General features: G+C 49.0%; 1 protein-coding gene across 3 annotated transcripts; it reads left to right on the forward strand.

Annotated features, from left to right (window-relative positions):
* The first annotated feature begins 854 nt into the window (after nt 1-854).
* On the forward strand, nt 855-17,561 carry COPS7A (COP9 signalosome subunit 7A). Of its 3 annotated transcripts, XM_030535810.1 has the most exons (7): nt 861-1,056; nt 1,662-1,737; nt 3,327-3,415; nt 3,493-3,695; nt 4,449-4,554; nt 8,192-8,343; nt 8,660-9,257. In XM_030535810.1, exons 1-7 carry the CDS (start codon nt 895-897, stop codon nt 8,697-8,699), a joined length of 828 nt encoding a protein of 275 aa, XP_030391670.1. In that variant the 5' UTR covers nt 861-894; the 3' UTR covers nt 8,700-9,257. The 3 variants fall into 3 exon arrangements, with proteins under 3 accessions (XP_030391680.1, XP_030391690.1, XP_030391670.1); XM_030535820.1 differs by lacking the exons at nt 8,192-8,343; nt 8,660-9,257 and adding an exon at nt 6,377-6,472 and having other exon boundaries at nt 855-1,056; XM_030535830.1 differs by lacking the exons at nt 8,192-8,343; nt 8,660-9,257 and adding an exon at nt 17,483-17,561 and having other exon boundaries at nt 856-1,056.
* The last annotated feature ends 2,186 nt before the right edge of the window (nt 17,562-19,747 follow it).

Here is a 19,747-nt window from a genome sequence, read left to right on the forward strand (position 1 = left end):
AAAGGCCTCAGCTTTACACAGAAAGGAATTTCCTCCCAGGTCAGATTGGCAGTGACTTTGGGTTTTTTTGTTTTTGCCTCTGCAGCACGTGTGTGCAGGTCACTTGCCAGAATTGTCTGGGTATATGTCACTTAATCATTTCCCTGATATTATAGGGCACTGGCGCACCTTGGTCCCTCTCCCTCCTATTCTCTGCCTGTGGCAAAAATAGTCTACTCTCCTGTGGGCTGTAATATTTTAGTCGTTCAGTTTAGTCTGCAGGTGCTGGGTGGTGTTGGTGGCCTGTGATATACAGAGGATGATCTGGTGGGCCCTTCTGGCTCCAACCTTTATGACTCCATGCCTAGGCGTCAGGACGCCTGAGTTCTATTCCCTGCTCTGGGAGCGGGTTGATGTCTGTCTCTGTTGCTCGGGAGGGGAGTTTTGGTGAACGGGGATTCATGACACTGGCTCTACGTTCGCGGACTGGAACACATCCCGCGGCGGCGGTACAGCACCACTGTCACTCAACCAGCCACAGGCACAGCCACTCGACCAATGGCAGAGCGGCGGAGGCGAGACCAGAGAGGGAACGCAACTCCTCTGCCTCCGTGGCCAGAACCAATGAAGGGGGAGGGGGCGGGGGGAAGAGAAAGGTGTTGTGGGCGTGGTCTGGGGGCTCTATGACGTCAGGCCCCCGGATGTGGCTTCTCTTGGGAGGCGAGTACCATAGAGGAGGAAAAGCGGCGCTAGGTGCCGGAGGCCCCGAGCTCCCCGCCGGCAGGTAGGAGCCCGGCTGGGCGGTGCTCACGCGCCTCTCTGCCGCCCGGGGGCGTCTGCTCTGCCCAGAGCCCTCCCGCCCCGCGCTGAGGCCCGGCCCCGCTTGTCCCCGCCGCGCCGCGCCCCGCGGGGGACATGGCCGCCGAGGTGAAGGTGACGGGGCAGAGCCAGGAGCAGCTCCTCGTGCTGGCCCGCTCGGCTCGCGGGGCGGCCCTGGTCAGCCTCATCCACCAGGTGCTGGAGGCGCCCGGCATCTACGTCTTCGGGGAGCTGCTGGATCTGCCCAACGTCCAAGAGGTGAGCGCCGGCCCCGGGGGCTCGGCGGGGGTCGTGCCGCAGGGGCTGGAGCGGGCAGGGTGCGCTGCCCTGCGGGAGGAGGCCCCCAGGGCTCGGGTGGCGCTGGCGGAGCTGGGCGAGGGCGCTTCTTGCCAGCCCAGCCCAACGCTAAGGCGCTGGTTGGTCAAAATCCCTGGCGTTATCCCGGGCAACCGCAGCTCATCCTGCTTCCCTGGGTGCTGGGGCAGCTGCTGAGCCCCTGGCTGGAAGTGGTTTTCATCTTATAGAGGGTTTGGCTCTCAGCACCCCACTATGCAAATAGTTCCAGTACCCCTGGCTGCTTCCCGCAATCTGCTCCTGCCGCTTTAGTGGGGCTTGTTTGCAGTTTCCCTGAATACTGTGAAGCATGTTAAGCATCTGCCATTCCACCCCGGTGCAGCAGCGTTTGGTGGGTAGCTGAATCTGTCACTGTTACCTAGATTGAAAAACACTTGGTGGTCTGTTGGGTGGAAAAAAGCTGGGAAATGGGATTTGTGTTAGATGTGCCCTGGAACTGGGGATAGGGGTCAGGTTGTGGTGTGCAAAGTTTCTTGCTGTTTGTATTGAGTGCTTTTTCTCCCCTGCAGCTGGCTGAGAATGAGTTCTCCTCCATCTTCCGTCTGCTCACCCTCTTCGCATATGGGACATATGCTGATTATTTGTGTATGTGTGTCATTCTCTTACAGTCCCCATAGCCTAGTGCTCTGGGATGTGGGCCTGTTGTCTCCTAAGAAGCAGGAAAGGTGGATAGGATTGCCAACTTTCTAATTGCAGAAAACTTTACACCCCTGCTCTGTCCCTTTGAGGACCTACAACCTTCATTCCATCCCCCACCTCTGTCGCTTGTTCTCCCCACTCTTGCTCACTTGCTCATTTTCACTGGGCTGGCTCAAGAATTTGGGATACAGGAGGGGGCTCTGGGCTGGGGCTGAGGGGCTTGGGGTATAGGAGTGGGCCCTGGGCTGGGGCAGGGAGTTGGGGTACCGGAGGGGGTGTGGGGTGTAGCCTCAGGCAGCTTCTAGCAAGGGGTGACGTCAATCTGGCTCCTAGGGGGAGGGACGGCCAGGGGGCTGTGCGCACTGCCCCTGCCCGTAGGTGCCTCCCCCAGAGCTCCTTTGGGCATGGTTCCCGGCCAGTAGGAGCTGCGGAGCCGGTACTCAGGGCTGAGGCAGCGCATGGAGTCTCCATGGCTGCCACCCCTCTCTTACAAGTTGGAGGGATATGTTGGCTGTTTCCCAGGAGCCTGCTGTCACCGCCAATCGGACTTTTTGACTGGAGCTGCCAGGGTCCCATTTCGACTGGTCTGGTTTTAAAACGGACACCTGGCAACCCTAAAGGTGGACAGAGACTAAGGGGGACCAAATGGCACAGGGGCTTCAGATGGGCTAGAAACACAAAATAGGTCAGGGCAATTATGGGGATGCATAGGCAGAGGCCTTACATTCCAGAGCAGGGAGGGAATCATTTTTCTCTCTCTAAAGCTCTGGGGAGACCCCACTAGGATACTCCTCAGTACTGGACCCTTCAATCCCAGAAAGACAGTGACAAATTGGAGGGAGCTCAACGAGCTACAGAAATCTCAGAGAGCAGAAGGGGTTCTGCAGGCACCATGGGCTGGTGGATAGGGCATTGACCTAGAACTCTGAAGATTGGGATTCTATTCTAGGCTCTGCTACTGGTCTTGCAGTGTGACCTCAGGCAGGTCACTCTTCCTGTGTTGTGTCCCTTCCTACTCTTTGTTTATCTTGTCTCTCTAGACTGGAAGTTCATTGCGACAGGAACTCTCTCTTACTATGTAGGTGCATGGTGGCTAGCACAGTGGGAGCCTGATCTTGTTTGGGGTTCTAGATGCTACTGGAATACAAATAATACAGAGCTGAGTTCTGGGCAGAGATTCTGAGAGTCAATTCCTTCCATTTTGCTTCCTGGCTGTGGTGAGGGAGGGTGGGGGATGGGGAGTGGTTATGAGAACCATCTGCCAGTGGTTAGGGGTATAGATTTTGTGGAGGAGAGGGGATTATTTAGGGATCACCAGAGGAGTAAGGAGATGTTGCAGGAGCAGGACTAAGGCAAGGGGAAGGAGCTCAGGAACGCTTCCTCCATGCCGAGAGATGTGTGAGCTTTAGGAGATGCCTTGCCAAGAAAAATGTACATTAGAAGCTTTGAGAAATGGATGTGGGGCAAAGGACTCTGGGTCAGGGTGAGATGGGACATCTCTAGCTCTAATATCATGCTCTTTTCCCTGAGAGCAGCCGAAGCTGGGAACCTCCCTCCACTGAGCGAGGCTCAGAAGAACAAGCTGAGGCACCTGTCGGTGGTCACTCTGGCTGCCAAGATCAAGGTAATGGCTTTGTTCCCCCACTCCCTTTCCTGTTGGGATCACCCCATACTAACTACCTGTGCTTTCCCCACATGCAGTGCATCCCCTATGCAGTGCTGCTGGAACAGTTGCAGCTGAAGAATGTGCGGCAGCTGGAGGACCTAGTGATTGAGGCCGTGTATGCAGATGTGCTGCGTGGGAGCCTGGACCAGCGTAATCAGCGTCTTGAGGTCGATTACAGTATCGGGCGAGACATCCGCAGGGAGGAGCTAAGCACCATCACTCGCACATTGCAGGAGTGGTGAGGAGGAAGCCCCCAGCCCTCTTTGCCCTCCCCCCTGCCCCCAACTATAAGAGTGGTGATGAGCCTCTCCTAAGCCTTCTGCATGCTGTCAAGAGTGGTGAGAAGGCGCACACCCTGACACACTGAAGGAGTGATGAGGAAACATTCCCCCCTTCCCCCTGGTGCTGCAGATGAGATGCTCACACCCCCTAATGTTGCTGGAGTGGTGAAGAGATTTCAAACCCCTGGAGCCATTGCAACACCCCTAATGCCCACATGTTGCAGGAATGTGACAACTCCAGCCTCAGGTAGCCCACAAAATCCCCTGATTTCTGCAGGTAGTGAAGAAACATCTCCAGATATGGGGGAGAATCTTCTAGGTTCTCCTGTGTGCTGCTGGAAGAGCGCAGGGGGACTGTAACCTTCTCAAAGTCCCTTTTGGTGACAAGGGGTTCCCCCCAGCTTATTTTGAAATTCACTGGGCTAAATCTGCCCTCTAACCCTGAGCTCCCAACATCCCTTCAGTGATTCAACCCTCCTAGCCCTGCCATCATTCCCTCTGCAGCTTGCCTTCCTCCTACATTTTCCTTACTGGGGGCTTACTGCTCCTATGCCCTTTTTTATCAGATGCATTCATCTCCTCCTAAACGCTTGTTGATGCTCTCAAGGTGTAGTTGTATGTAGGCAGAGTACCTGTGCCATCCAGTTTCCCCACTGCAGTGCCTTTGTGTGGAACTGTCCAGCCTGCTCAGCTTTGTCTTTCCTCTGTAGGTGCCTGGGCTGTGAGGTGGTCCTGTCGGGGATTGAGGAGCAGGTTAGCCGAGCCAACCAACATAAAGAGCAACAGCTGGGCCTAAAGCAGCAGATAGAGAGTGAGGTGAGTGTGCTGATGCAGAACAGCCAGTTCCTCTGACCTGGGTCTGGATTGGAATCAGTGCCCTACAGATGAAAGACCTTATAGTCCATACCTGAGCCAGGCTTTATATTCCATACCTCTTCATTAAGTCACAGATTCTGTGACTTTTTGTGACCTCCATGACTTCTGCAGTGGCCAGTGTGCCTGGCTCAGGGGCAGCTTAGGCAGCCCCTGTGCCAGTCACACTGGCCACTGCTGGGGCAGTCTCGGCCACTGCATCCTTCCCCCTCCAATCCTCACCCCACCCAAGCAGCAACAGAGTTTGGGTGTGGGAAGAGGCAGGGGGTTGGGGCACGGGCCAGGGTGAGGCAGGCTCTGGGTGACGCTTACCTGGGGGTGTCATAAACAGATAGTTAAGGGTTAATGTCTCTTTTGCCTGTAAAGGGTTAACAAACAGGGAACCAACCACCTGACCAGGGGACCAATCAGGAGACAAGATACTTTCAAATCTCGGTGGAGGGAAGCCTTTGTTTGTGTTTTTTTGGGGGTTTGCTTTGTTCTCTCTGGGTCCTGGAAGGGACTAGATGGGCAACCAGTTTTCTCGCCAATCTCCATGCTACAGTCTTTTATAGTGAGTAATTTAGTAAGAAAGGCAGTTATAATCTTTTGATTGTTTCTGTATTTGCAAATGTGTAGTTTGCTGGAAGTATTTTAAATTGTATTTTGCTGGGGGGGAGGCTTCTTTCTAGTTTCTATAAGCTGACAGACCCTGTAACTTTTTACCATCTAAATTGCAAAGATAAACTTTTACCTTTTTTCTTTTTTTTTATTAAAAGCTTTGCTTTAAGACCTGTCTGATTTTTTTTTTCTCCTAGTTAAGGCTCAAAGGAACTGAGTCTGTGTACACCAGGGAATTGGTGGGGAGAAGGGAAAGAGAGGAGGGGGGAGAAGGGAAAAATGAATTTCCTCTTTGTTTTAGATTCATGGAGTTTGAATCTGGATTGCCTCTGGGTGAAGGGAAAAGAGGAGGGGGGAAAGGGCGGTGTGGTGGTTCAAGAAGTTTGAATCACGGTGATCTCCTAGTGTACCCAGGGTGGGAAAGATCTGGGAGGAAGAAAGGAGAAGGGGGAATCCCTTTATTTAGATTCACAGAGCTTGATTCTGTATATCTGTCCAGGAGCCCCGGGAGGGAACACCTGGAGGGGAGGAGGGGGAAGGGAAATGGTTTATTCCCCTTTGTTGTGAGACTCAAGGAATCTGGGTCTTGGGGGGTCCCCCAGGGAAGGTTTTTGGGGGACCAGAGTGTATCAGGCACTGGAATTCCTGATTGGTGGCAGCTTATCAGATCTAAGCTGGTAATTAAGCTTAGAGGAATTCATGCTGGTACCTCAACTTTTGGACCCTAAGGTTCAGATTGGGGAAATATATCATAACATGGTGAGCAGCGTTGGGATAAGAAATCCAAAAGCCAGAAAGATTATTATTTTTCTTTTTTCTCTGCTAGCTGCTTATAAGCAGAGAAAAAGGGGGTTTTAAAAGCAAGTCTGCAGGTTTTTTTTCTTTCTCTCTTCCTTCTGAGTACACTGAAGGCAGAGAGATTAAGGTTTAACAAGGGTCTTTTGTTAAACAAAAGGACTCCAGTTGTGAGTCAACAGAGACCAGCAAAACACATCTGCAAATCAAAGGGTTTCTTTTTTTTACTCTGTCGTGAATAGCTACTTAGAAAAGTTAAAAAAAAGACTGTTACTTAGCAACAGAGAAAGCTGCGGAGGAACAGCAGTTCAGACAGTAAAACACCAGAGGGCGCCCCAACACAAAAAAGCAGGAAACATGACTTTTTCAGGACAGAAGTGGATGCAGAGGGACAAATCAAAGACGCAGACCACAGGCGAGACATGGAAAAGAAAACTACAAGAGATGGAGCTGAGAGAAAGAGAGGCTGCCCACAGGAGAGAGTTGGAACTCCTGAGGGAAGCCCACCGGCAGGCCCTGGAATTAGAAAAGGCTAAGCAACAGAACCCAGCCAATTCTAACAACACTTCTCCAATTATGGTTCCACATCCCAAGAAATTTCCCACCTACAAGGCAGGTGATGACACTGAGGCCTTATTAGAAAATTTTGAAAGAGCCTGCCTTGGGTACAACATCTCTGAAGACCAGTACATGATAGAGCTGAGGCCACTGCTCAGTGGACCCTTAGCAGAGGTGGCGGCTGAAATGCCTAAGGAGAACATGAACGATTATAAACTTTTTCAAACCAAGGCCAGATACAGAATGGGGATAACACCTGAACATGCCCTTCGGCGGTTCAGAACCCTAAAATGGAACCCAGATGTGTCATTTCCCCGACACGCCTACCACATTGCAAAGAATTATGAAGCCTGGATATCAGGAACAAAGGTTAACAATATGGACGAGCTTCACCTCCTGATACAAATGGAGCAGTTCTTAGATGGTGTTCCTGAGGAAATAGAAAGGTACATCCGAGATGGGAAACCCAAAATGATAACCGAGGCGGGGGAGATTGGAGCCAAATGGATGGAAGTGGCAGAAAAGAAAAAAGCTACTGTCAAGGGGAGCGAATACCCCAGGGGGCACACCAACAATAAACCCTATAACCGAGGGCAGCACAAGACCCTACCTACTACCCAAGGAAAGCCACAGACTACCTACTACCCCACCTCACCAGTCTCCAGTAACCCACCTCGACCCAGTGACCAGTCAGCTGGAAGATGCTTTAAGTGTAATGAACTGGGACATATAAAGGCCAGCTGCCCAAAGAACTCCAACCGAGTGCAGTTCATTACACCACCATCACTCCAAAGATCCCCAGGCCCAGATGTCTCTCAGATACCCTCGGAGCGAAGGGAAACTTTGAGAGTGGGCGGAAAGAAGGTTATCGCGTGGAGAGACACGGGGGCACAAGTGTCAGCTATCCACCAATCCTTCGTGGACCCCAAATTCATCAACCTAAAGGCCCAAGTGACAATTTACCCCTTCATGTCACAAGCTGTAGACTTGCCTACAGCTAAACTACCTGTCCAGTACAAAGGCTGGTCAGGAATGTGGACTTTTGCAGTCTGACAATTATTCCATCGTCATGCTACTGGGGGAAGATTGACATCCCCTCGCTCATCTGCTAGGCAGAGGCATGGCCAGTCAGCTCTGCATGCTGCCTCCACTTGCAGGCACTGCCCCCGTAGCTCCCATTGACCACGGTTCCCAGCCAATGGAAGTTGCGAAGCCAGTGCCCTGGGTGGAGGCCACCCGCCTGCACCCCTAGCACCCGCAGGGGTCCTGAGCTACTCGCTGCCACCCTCCCACAGCACCCCTGGGTACCCCTAGTTCTCCCTCTCTTCCCCCCTCCCACAAAAAAAAAAGTTTTAGTCGGGGGTATATAATGACTGCCCGTAACCTGTCTGTGACTTTTACTGAAAATACTCATGACTAAAACATAGCCTTACTCTTCATCAGAACCTCTGGAAGCTCATGCCTGAGGAGGGTCATTGTGCAATGACGCACCACCTCATACTACAAAGCTCTCAAAGGCTGCTGAGATATTTCCCTTTAGTTATTGACCTATATTGCAAACTTAACTCTAGTTTAACATGGCTTTTCCTTGAGAATGTCCTTTGTTCTTGCTTTCCAACCCTGGCAGGTGGCAAATCTGAAAAAGACAATTAAAGTGACAACAGCAGCAGCTGCAGCAGCCACATCCCAGGATCCAGAGCAGCATCTGACAGAGCTCAGGGAGCCAGCTCCTGGCACCAACCAGCGCCAGACCAGCAAGAAAGCTTCTAAAGCCAAAGGGTGAGGAGCAGCCGCAGCTGAGCATGACCCCTCTCCATGTGTATTCGGGGGGAGCCTCTGGGGCCTTTGTTTCAGGGCAATAACTCTTCCTTCACACACATACTATGGCAGGCTTAGTGCCAGCGGAGCCCTGCACCCCAGTCATCTGGAGTGAATCTCTGAGATCCTTGATTTGAGGCAATACACCTCCTTTGTGGTGGCACCCATCCCCATCTGAGAATCACAGCCACTTCTTCTCATGTGCCTTGGGCGAGGATGTGGGGGTGAGTCCATGGGCCTCTTGCTCCATTCTGAGACTGTGTTTCTTTCTCTGCAGGCTCCGGGGCAGCGCAAAGATCTGGTCTAAATCAAACTAGCTGGATCTCTGAACTCCTGGGAGGGTGAGAGGGAGAAAGCAGGGTTAAAAAGCAGGTGTCCTGAGTGTGACACTTCTCTACTCATCCCCAGCATCTGTTTGTCCAACTAGTTCTTCTGCACGTTCATTCTTTCCCATCTGCTCTATGCTTCCCTCTCTCCTCCATCCCCTAGCAATCTCTCCCATTCCTCTGTTGGCATCTCTTACCACCTCAGCTCTTCTGTTCCATGTCTCTTACCCTATCCTGTGACAGGGAAATCTAAAGAGCCATAGGACTAACTCAGTTTCGGTCACCTTAGCACCAGAATATCATGGAAGCCTGGAAGGAAGTTGCAGTGGTGCTCAGCAGCCATTTTGGCTCTATGGGATCCTGGAACAATTTTGCTCCAGAGTGTAGCTGCCATCTTGATTTTGTTCTTTGTTCTGCTGGGTGCGGATGGGGTTTGTGGGGGGTTGTTTAAAAAAAAAAAAGATATATCTATATCTATATATATATATATATTAAAAAATAAAAATAAAAAGTAGATCTGTGCACATATCTATATAAACTTTTCCCTCATGAGGTGTTGTCTCACTTTGTTGGGGGAAGTTTGATGCAGATGCCTGAAATCCCATAGCAACCAATGGTAGTGGAGAGGGCCACCTCCTATTGGCAGAGATGGGATAAGGGACCCAACTGGAATTTGTTTTCCATCCAGTGCAAGAAACAGAGAGAGACTTTCTAATACCTTGGGGGATTTGTGGTGGGGATAGGGTGTCTGAGAGGCCCTTGCCTCTTATTCCCCAGCTGAGGTGGCAGTTCACTTTTTCAGCAGGGTGAGTCACTCATCCATTGCTGTAAAATCAGCTCTGCTCCTGTTCCTGCATATATAATTGAGGATGGGGAAGAGAATAATCTTTCAGGGATCCCATAGACTGACCTTGGAAATAGGGAAGGATTAATAGATTGGTAATTTATTCTTACCTGCATAACAGAGGCAATAGGATTTCTGCATGTGATTCCTGCATCAAGTCAGTAAATTCTGGTTGATCTAAACCATATTAATTGCCCCAAAACTTTAACATACAGTTTCCCAGCAGTGTCTCGTGCCGTTCCAGAATGTCTAGTATACCTAGATCATACCTTTGAAAACCACGAAATAGTGTGTACCTTAAGTCTTCATCTCTGCAACCGTCCCTGATATCTATCTCTGCCCCAGAGCTGGCAGTAGCCACTGGGGGTATGTCTACACTATGAAATTAGGTTGATTTTATGCAGTCAATTGTGTATGTCCCCACTAAGCACATGAAGTTGGCAGAATGCATCCTCACTACCGTGGCAAGCATCGACTCATGGAGCAGTGCTCTGTGGGAAGCTATCCCACAGTCTCCGCTTCCCATTGGAATTATGGGTTAAGCGCCCCACTGCCTGATGAGGCAAAAACATTGTCTCAGGTGGTTTTGCGTACATGTCATTACTCTCCTCTCCTCTCCCCTCCCCTCCCTCCCTCCCTGAAAGCAACTGCAGACAATCTTTGCACCTTTTTGCCTGGGTTACCCGTGCAGACACCATAGCACAGCAAGCATGGAGCCCGCTGTTGTAAACACTTCGCATTATACTGCAGTATGTGCAGAATCTGGTTAAGAGACGGCATCATGAGGACGATTGTGAGGAGGACATGGACACAGATGTTCCTGAAAGCACAGGCTGTGGCAATTGGAACATCATGGCGTCAGTGGGGCTGGTTGATACAGTGGAACACCGATTCTGGGCCCGGCAAACAAGCACAGACAGCTGAGACCGCATAGTGTTGCAGGTATGGGATGATTCCCAGTGGCTGCGAAACTTTTGCATGCATTAAGGCCACTTTCCTGGAACTCTGTGAGTTTCTTTCCCCTGCCCTGAAGCGCAGGAATACCAAGATGAGAGCTGCCCTGACTGTTGAGAAGCAAGTGGCAATAGCACTGTGGAAGCTTGCAATGCCTGACTGCTACCGGTCTGTCAGGAATCAATCTGGAGTGGGCAAATGTACTGTGGGGACTGCTGTGATTCAAGTAGCCAATGCAATCACTGACATTCTGCTATCAAGGGTAGTGACTCTGGGAAATGTGCAGGTCATAGTAGATGGTTTTGCTGCAATGGGTTTTCCTAACTGTGGTGGGGCGACAGACGGAACCCATATCCCTATCTTGGCACCGGAGCACCTTGCCAACCAATACATAAACCGCAAGGGGTACTTCTCAATGGTGCTGCAAGCACTGGTGGATCAAAGGGACATTTCACCAGCATCAGCGTGGGATGGCTGGAAAAGGTGCATGATGCTTGCATCTTTAGGAACTCTGGGCTGTTCGAGCAGCTGCAAGAAGGGACTTACTTCCCAGACCAGAAAATTACCATTGGGGATGTTGAATGCCAATGGTTATCCTTAGAGGCCCGGCCACCCCTTGCTCCCATGGCTCATGAAGCCTTACACAGGCAGCCTGGACAGTAGTCAGGAGCAGTTCAACTATAGGCTGAGCAAGTGCAGAATGGTGGTAAAATGTGCCTTTGGACATTTAAAAGCTCGCTGGTACTGTTTGCTGACTAGGTTAGATCTCAGCGCAACCAATATTCCTATTGTTATTACTGCTTGCTGTGTGCTCCGTAATACCTGTGAGAATAGGGGGAGATGTTTATGGCTGGGTGGGAGGTTGAGGCAAATCACCTGGCTGCCAATTTTGAACAGCCAGACAGCAGTGCAATTAGAAGAGCACAGGTAGGCACGCTGCGCATCAGAGAGGCTTAAAGAATTTCATGACGGGCTAGTCTAGGGTGTGACAGTTGTATGTGTTTCTCCTTGATGCAAACCTGCCTCCTTTGTTGATTTTTAACTTCCTGTAAGCCAACCACCCTCTCCTTCCCCCTTCAATCGCAGCTTGCAAAGGAAATAAAGTCACTATTGTTTTGAAACCATGCTTTCTTTTTTTTTTTATTTTTATTTTTAAAAGGGGGTGGGGGAGATACCTTATCAGTTATCCGGGTGGGGTGGGAAGGATGAGGCCACATGGCTTATTGTAGCCACACTACAAATCAAAACTGAATGACAGCCTTCTGTTGCTTGGGCCTTCCTCTGCAGTGCAGTGGCTAGGTGCCTATAGCCTCCCCCCTACCCCTTTTTCTTGGGCATCAGGGTGAGTAGGATATGGAACTTGGGGAGGAGGACAGGTGGTTGTACAGTGGATGCAGTGGTGGTCTGTGCTCCTGTTGGCTTTCCTGCAGCTCCACCAGATGCCTGAGCATGTCTGTTTGCTTCCCCTATTAGCCTCAGCATTGCATCCTGCCTCTTCTCATCGCAGTCACTTAATGCTTTCCTGGACTCTGCCATTGAATGCCTCCATGCATTCAGCTGTGCCCTATCTGTGGGAGGGCTACATGAGCTCAGAAAACGTCATTATGAGTGTGGGGTTTTTTGCCTTCTAATCTGTGATAACCTCAGGGATGGAAATGATGGGGGAGCATAGAAACATTTGCACCTGTGAGGTGGGGGGTGGGGATAAAAAAGGAGAGTAAAATTTAAGATGATACATTTCTGAGAACAAAAGGGAGAGTCTTTCACAGTGAATCAAGCAATTCACAGCAGACAGCACATGTGCTTTAGGTACAAGGTCGCATTGTGCCTTTTATATTGAGTGCCTGCTGGTATGGTGACACATCACACATGGCTGGGCAACAGAATTCAGTTTCCAGGCAGCCATGGTAAGCTATAGGGTACATGGGTTTGGCTTCTAACACCTTGATAACATGTGGGAATATTTTCAAACTGCAGCTCCCTCCTTTCCCAGAGCAAGCAATGCCGGTTATGTTTGCCATTTAAAAGGAGGAGCTGTGGTTTTGGGGTGGATGTGCAGCACACACCTTCCTCCACCCCTCTACGTGGCTATTTGGGATGATCCCTTCACCCCTCTCCCTGATGCATGGCTATTCTCAGGGATGATTCCTTTTAGTCAAGCACAAACAGCCCAGCATGAACGGGGTCCTTTTATTGTTCCCTTACAAAAATTCCCCTATTTTGATCAGTTGACCATGAATGATATCACTCTCCTCAGACTAACACAGAAAGATATAGACGGAATGTTGCTTGAATGCAACTAAAACCCAGGACCATTCGCTGCCATTCTTTGTGCTGCAATGATTCCAGATTACTTGCTACTGGCTTGGCATGGTAAAGTGTCCTACCATGGAGGATGAAATAAGGCAGCCCTCCCTAGAAACCTTCTGCAAAGGCTTTCAGAGTCCCTCCAGGAGAGCTTCATGGAGATGTCCCTGGAGGATTCCTGCACCATCCCCAGACATGTTAACAGACTTTTTCAATAGCTGTACTGGCCACAAATGCATCCCAAGTCTTCAGGGCAAATCAAACATTAAAGACTTGATTTAAAATCCTGTACTGTAGTTACAAATGTGCACTCACCAGAAAGGACTTCTCTGCCTTCTGGATTGGGGATCCCACCTTGGGAGGGTATTGGCTCCAGAGTGATGAAAAGTTCCTGGCTGCCGGGAATTCACCGCTTGCCAGCTGTGCATTCTCCTCCTCCTCTTCCTAATCCACAAAATCCTCCGTGTTGCGTGAGACTCCCCCCTTGCAGTTGTCCACGGACAGTGGTGAGGTAGTGGTAGGGTGTCCCCCCCCCGAACGCCCTGCAGCTGATCATAGATGCGGCACATAGGGGGCTCTGACCCAGAGTGACTGTTTGCCTCCTTTGTCTTGTGGTAGGCTTGCCTGAACTCCTTGACTTTCATGCAGCACTGCTGCGTGTCCCTGTTGTAGCCTCTGACCATCATGCCCTGTGCGATTTTGGCATATATATCAGCATTTCTTCTTTTTGATCAGAGTTTGGCCTGCACAGATTCTTCTCCCTATACAGCAATCAGATCCAGTGTCTCCCGTTCACACCATGCTGGAGCTTGTTTGTGATTCTGGGGGGACTGCGTGGTTACCTGAGCTGCTGAGCTTGTCACGCTGACCAAACAGGAAATGAAATTCAAATGTTCACAAGGCTTTTGCTGTGTACCTGGCTAGTGTATCTGAGTTGAAAGCACTGTCCAGAGCTGGGAGCACTCTAGGATAGCTCCCGGAGGCCAATAATGTCGATTTGTGTCCGCACTACCCCAAATTCAACCCAGCAAGGTTGATTTTAGCACTGCTCCCCTCACTGGGGAGGAATACAGAAATTGATTTTAAGAGCCTTTGAGGTGAATGGAATGGAGTTGCTTGTGTAGACGCATTATAAAAATCGACCTAAGATGGCTAAATTTGACCTAACCCTGTAGTGTAGACCAGAGCTTGCAGTAGTTCAGAAAGGATGTGTGTGCCTGTATCATAATAAACAGACTTGAAGGACTATGAGAAGGTGCCATTGTTTGTGTTGTTCTAACGGCCTGAACTCCAGCATTTAGCTGTATGTACACAAGCTGCCTTTACTGTGCCAGGTGTAGCCGTATTGAACCTTGGATATGGATATGGAGTTAGCTGAACCCTCCCACCCACACATGATCCCCCCTGCACTGTTCTGACCTCCCCTTTCCCCCTAGAAGCAGCAGCAGCACCAAGGGGAATGGTGAGCCTGATGTCTCTTTGCCACTGCTGGAGGCAGTATGGGGAAGGAAAGCAGGGCTCGGTTCCTTCACAGGTGACTGCAGGGGAAGGTACTCAACTGCTTCCACCTTCCCTCCCAAGGTTCTTATGGAGGAAATTAGAGAGGCTATCAAAATTAAGAACCCAATAATAGTGGGGGATTTCAATTATCCCCATATTGATTGGGAACATTTCACTTCAGGACGAAATGCAGAGATAAAATTTCTCGATACTTTAAATGACTGCTTCATGGAGCAGCTGGTACGGGAACCCACAAGGGGAGAGGCAACTCTAGATTTAATCCTGAGTGGAGCGCAGGAGCTCGTCCAAGAGGTAACTATAGCAGAACCGCTTGGAAATAGTGACCATAATACAATAGCATTCAACATCCCTGTGGTGGGAAGAACACCTCAACAGCCCAACACTGTGGCATTTAATTTCAAAAGGGGGAACTATGCAAAAATGAGGAGGTTGGTTAAACAGAAGTTAAAAGGTACAGTGACTAAAGTGAAATCCCTGCAAGCTGCATGGGCACTTTTTAAAGACACCATAATAGAGGCCCAACTTCAATGTATATCCCAAATTAAGAAACGCAGTAAAAGAACTAAAAAAGAGCCTCCGTGGCTTAACAGCCATGTAAAAGAAGCAGTAAGAGATAAAAAGACTTCCTTTAAAAAGTGGAAGTCAAATCCTAGTGAGACAAATAGAAAGGAGCATAAACACTGCCAAATTAAGTGCAAGGGTATAATAAGAAAAGCCAAAGAGGAGTTTGAAGAACGACTAGCCAAAAACTCCAAAGGTAATAACAAAATGTTTTTTAAGTACATCAGAAGCAGGAAGCCTGCTAAACAATCAGTGGGGCCCCTTGATGATCGAGATATAAAAGGTGCACTTAAAGACGATAAAGTCATTGTGGAGAAACTAAATGGATTCTTTGCTTCAGTCTTCACAGCTGAGGATGTTAGGGAGATTCCCAAACCTGAGCCGTCCTTTGTAGGTGACAAATCTGAGGATTGTCGCAGATTGAAGTGTCACTGGAGGAGCTTTTGGAATTAATTGATAAACTCAACATTAACAAGTCACGGGACCAGATGGCATTCACCCAAGAGTTCTGAAAGAACTCAAACATGAAGTTGCAGAACTATTAACTAAGGTTTGTAACCTGTCCTTTAGATCGGCTTCTGTACCCAATGACTGGAAGTTAGCTAATGTAACACCAATATTTAAAAAGGGCTCTAGAGATGATCCTGGCAATTACAGACCAGTAAGTCTAACGTCAGTACCGGGCAAATCAGTCAAAACAATAGTTAAGAATAAAATTGTCAGACACATAGAAAAACATAAACTGTTGAGCAATAGTCAACATGGTTTCTGAAAAAGGAAATCCTGTCTTACCAATCTATTAGAGTTCTTTGAAGGGGTCAACAAACGTGGACAAGGGGGATCCAGTGGACAGAGTGTACTTAAATTTCCAGAAAGCCTTTGACAAGGTCCCTCACCAAAGGCTCTTACATAAATTAAGTTGTCATGGGATAAAAGGGAAGGTCCTCTCATGGATGGAGAACTAGTTAAAAGCCAGGGAACAAAGGGTAGGAATTAATGGTAAATTCTCCGAATGGAGAGGGCTAACTATTGGTGTTCTCCAAGAGTCAGTCCTAGGACCAATCCTATTCAATTTATTTATAAATGATCTGGAGAACAGGGTAAACAGTGAGGTGGCAAAGTTTGCAGGTGTCAAGGTATTATTCCCACTTTTAATTAAAGAAAGAAAAAGTAAAAATTATCTCTGTAAAACCAGAATGGAAAATGTTTACAGGGTCTTCAGCTATACATAGACTAGAGGGACTCCCTCCCCCCAGCCTAAGTTAAAAGTTACAGCAAACAGAGGTAAAATATCCTTCCAGCAAAATACACATTTGCAAATAAACAAAAGACTAATCCGCCTTCTAGCTAGTACTTATTATTTAGAACATGAGAGACTGTTTTAGAAAGATTGGAGAAACCTGGTTGCACGTCTGGCCCCTCTTAGTCCCAAGAGAGAACAAAGAACAAAACAAACAGCACAAACAAAGACTTCCCTCCACCAAGATTTGAAAGTATCTTGTCTCCCGATTGGTCCTCTGGTCAGGTGTCAGCCAGGTTCACTGAGCTTCTTAACCCTTTACAGGTAAAAGAGACATTAACCCTTAACTATCTGTTTATGACAGCAGGTGATACTAAACTGCTCAAGATAGTTAAGACCAAAGCAGACTGTGAAGAACTTCAAAAAAATCTCACAAAACTAAGTGGGCTTTTACCCTGGTTTTAATCTTCTGCCCTATACAAACACTCTTTTCACAGATTTGGAGGTGCTTTAAGCCTGAGCTAGCTGCCCCAGCTGGGATTGTGAGTTAGTGCCTGGACTCTGATTTAATTTGGGCTGGAACCCACCCACATTACAGTCAGAACACGCACATTAACGTTCTTGAATCTAATTCTCCCTGAGGACAAACAAGTTAGCCTTCAATTAGCGGGGAAGGAGTCATAGGACTTGGCTACACTTGCAGCTGTAGAGTGCTTTGGGTTAAACCAGCCTTCGGAGAGCAGACTAGGGAAAGCGCTGCAGTCTGTCCACACTGAGAGCTGAAAGCGCATTGGCGTGGCCACATTTGCAGCGTTTGCAGCAGCATTGGGAGCAGTGGATTATGGGCAGCTATCCCAGTGTTCTAATGGCTGAAACATGCCTTTCAAATGGGTGTGGGGTGGAGCAGGGCTGCCCAGGGGGAGGGAAAGTGGGGCAATTTGCCCCGGGCCGTGCAGGGGCCCCCAGGTGAGTTTTAGGCAGGTCTTCGGTGGCAGGTCCTTCAGTGCTGCCCAGCAGGCCCGGAGCGAGTGAAGGCCCCGCTGCCAAAGACCCGGAGCTTCTTCTGCTACGGATCTTCAGTGGCAAGTCCTTCACTTGCTCTGGGACCCGCCGCCGAAGTGCCCCAAAGACCCAGAGCGGAAGGACCCCCACCGCCGAAGAACCTAGACCCCCTGAATCCTCTGGGTGGCCCTGGGGTGGAGTGTGTTGTTTGTATGTGGGGGGAGAGAGAGAGTGGGTTTTTGGAGTGCTGAGAGTGTCAGCACACTATCTTGTAAATTCAGATCTCCCTAACCCCCCTGTCTCTCACTCACTCACTCAGTAAACGTTTGTTTGGCCCCGTTGCAGATAAGCAGCTGCTGAAATGACACACTGAAAAGGCACTTGCGCATTCCTCAGCCGATTTCACAACGAAAAGAAGAGAGGCCACTTGACTTAAGGGGATTATGGGATGTTTCTGGAGGTCAGTCAGAATGCTGTAACATAGCTTCTCATTCACACTAGCCCAGGGGCGTCTCAGCCAATACACAACAGCCGTTATTACCCTTCTTGTGGAGGTGGAGTACCAGGAGCGCTCTAGCCAGGGAGTCAGAGTGCTCTATGTGCCTTTCCAGTGTGGACGGGGAGTAACGTAGAGTGCTCTTAGATGCTTTATAGCAGTATAAAGTGCAAGTGTAGCCAAGCCCATAGAGCATCTCAACACAAAGAGCCATGGGATATTATGTCCCTTGGCACAAGCAAGTGAGTGCAGCACCAGTCTGTTATAACCTTATTCCCAGATTCTGGACCTTAGCGTCCAAAATTTGGGGGTTAGCATGAAAACCTCCAAGCTTAGTTACCAGCTTGGACCTGGTACTGCTGCCACCACCCAAAAAATTAGAGTGTTTTGGGGCACTCTGGTCCCCCTGAAAAACCTTCCCTGGGGACCACAAGACCCAAATCCCTTGAGTCTCACAACAAAGGGAAATAATCCTGATTCCCTTCCCCCCTCCAGGTGCTCCTGGAGAGATACACAGACACAAGCTCTGTGAAACTACGCAGAGTGAGTCCCCCTCTCCGTTCCCAATCCTGGAACAAAAGCACTTTCCTCTTCACCCAGAGGAAATGCAAAATCAGGCTAGCAATCCAACACACAGCTTTCCCCTGATTTCTTCCTCCCACCAATTCCCTGGTGAGTACAGACTTAATTTCCCTGAAGTAAAGAAAAACTCCAACAGGTCTTAAAAGAAAGCTTTATATAAAAAAGAAAGAAAAAATACAAATGCTCTCTCTGTATTAAGATGATACAACACAGGGTCAATTGCTTAAAAGAATATTGAATAAACAGCCTTATTCAAAAAGAATACAAATCAAAGCACCCAGCACTCATATTCATGCAAATACCAAAGAAAAGAAACCATAGAACTTACTATCTGATCTCTTTGTCCTTACACTTAGAAACAGAAGACTAGAAAGTAGAAAGTACTTCTCCAAAGCTCAGAGACAGCAGGCAGACAGACAAAAGACTCAGACACCCACTTCCCTCCACCCAAAGTTGAAAAAATCCGGTTTCCTGATTGGTTCTCTGGTCAGGTGTTTCAGGTGAAAGAGACATTAACCCTTAGCTATCTGTTTATGACACGCCCCCCAAATTGCAGACAGTGGGGAAGCTCACTGGCGGCAATTTCCTTCTAGAACTTGAAAATAAACAGATTAATACAACACCTGCACCTTTACATATACTACTAAGTATATAACTAACAGACTTTTACATTTTAAGAACACTTTTTAACTACTGGACTCTGGGAAACTCTCACGGGAGAGTGCATCAGCAACTTTGTTAGAAGCTCCTGTGATGTGTTGAATTTCAAAATCAAAATCTTGGAGAGCTAAACTCCACCGAAGAAGTTTCTTGTTGTTACCCTTGGCAGTATGAAGCCACTTTAGTGCAGCATGGTCAGTTTGTAGTTGGAACCGCCGTCCCCAAACATATGGGCGTAGCTTTTCCAGGGCGTACACAATGGCATAGCATTCCTTTTCACTGACTGACCAGTGACTTTCCCTCTCAGACAGTTTCTTGCTGAGAAACACGACAGGATGGAAGTTGTGATCTGTTGCTTCCTGCATGAGCACTGCTCCTATACCACGCTCAGATGCATCTGTGGTTACTAGGAATGGCTTGTCAAAATCCGGGGCCCTGAGCACAGGGTCCGACATGAGCGTTGCCTTAAGCTGGGTAAAGGCTTTTTGACACTCATCAGTCCACTTAACGGCATTTGGCTGGGTCTTTTTGGTTAGGTCGGTCAATGGGGCAGCGATTTGGCTGTAGTGTGGTACAAATCGCCTGTAGTATCCGGCCAAGCCTAAGAAGGATTGGACCTGTTTCTTTGACCTTGGGACAGGCCACTTTTGGATAGCAACCACCTTGGCCTGTAGGGGGTTTATGGTTCCTCGACCCACCTGGTGCCCCAGGTAAGTCACTCTGTTTTGGCCTATTTGACACTTTTTGGCCTTAACAGTTAGTCCTGCCTGCCTGATGCGCTCAAAGACCTTTTCCAGGTGTAGTAGGTGTTCGGGCCAGGAGTCTGAAAAAATGGCCACATCATCGAGGTAGGCAACTGCAAATTCTCCCAG

The sequence above is a fragment of the Gopherus evgoodei genome, chromosome 1 (genome assembly GCF_007399415.2).
Source record: "Gopherus evgoodei ecotype Sinaloan lineage chromosome 1, rGopEvg1_v1.p, whole genome shotgun sequence".
NCBI classification, from domain to species: Eukaryota; Metazoa; Chordata; order Testudines; family Testudinidae; genus Gopherus; species Gopherus evgoodei.

What these genes read in the sequence shown, in the direction of transcription:
- COPS7A (XM_030535810.1), top strand. Translation starts at nt 895, where the DNA reads ATGGCCGCCGAGGTGAAGGTGACGGGGCAGAGCCAGGAGCAGCTCCTC. An exon ending in CTCTGGCTGCCAAGATCAAG is followed by an intron (nt 3,416 to 3,492) that starts GTAATGGCTTTG and finishes CCCCACATGCAG; the next exon opens with TGCATCCCCTATGCAGTGCT. An exon ending in AAAGCTTCTAAAGCCAAAGG is followed by an intron (nt 8,344 to 8,659) that starts GTGAGGAGCAGC and finishes CTTTCTCTGCAG; the next exon opens with GCTCCGGGGCAGCGCAAAGA.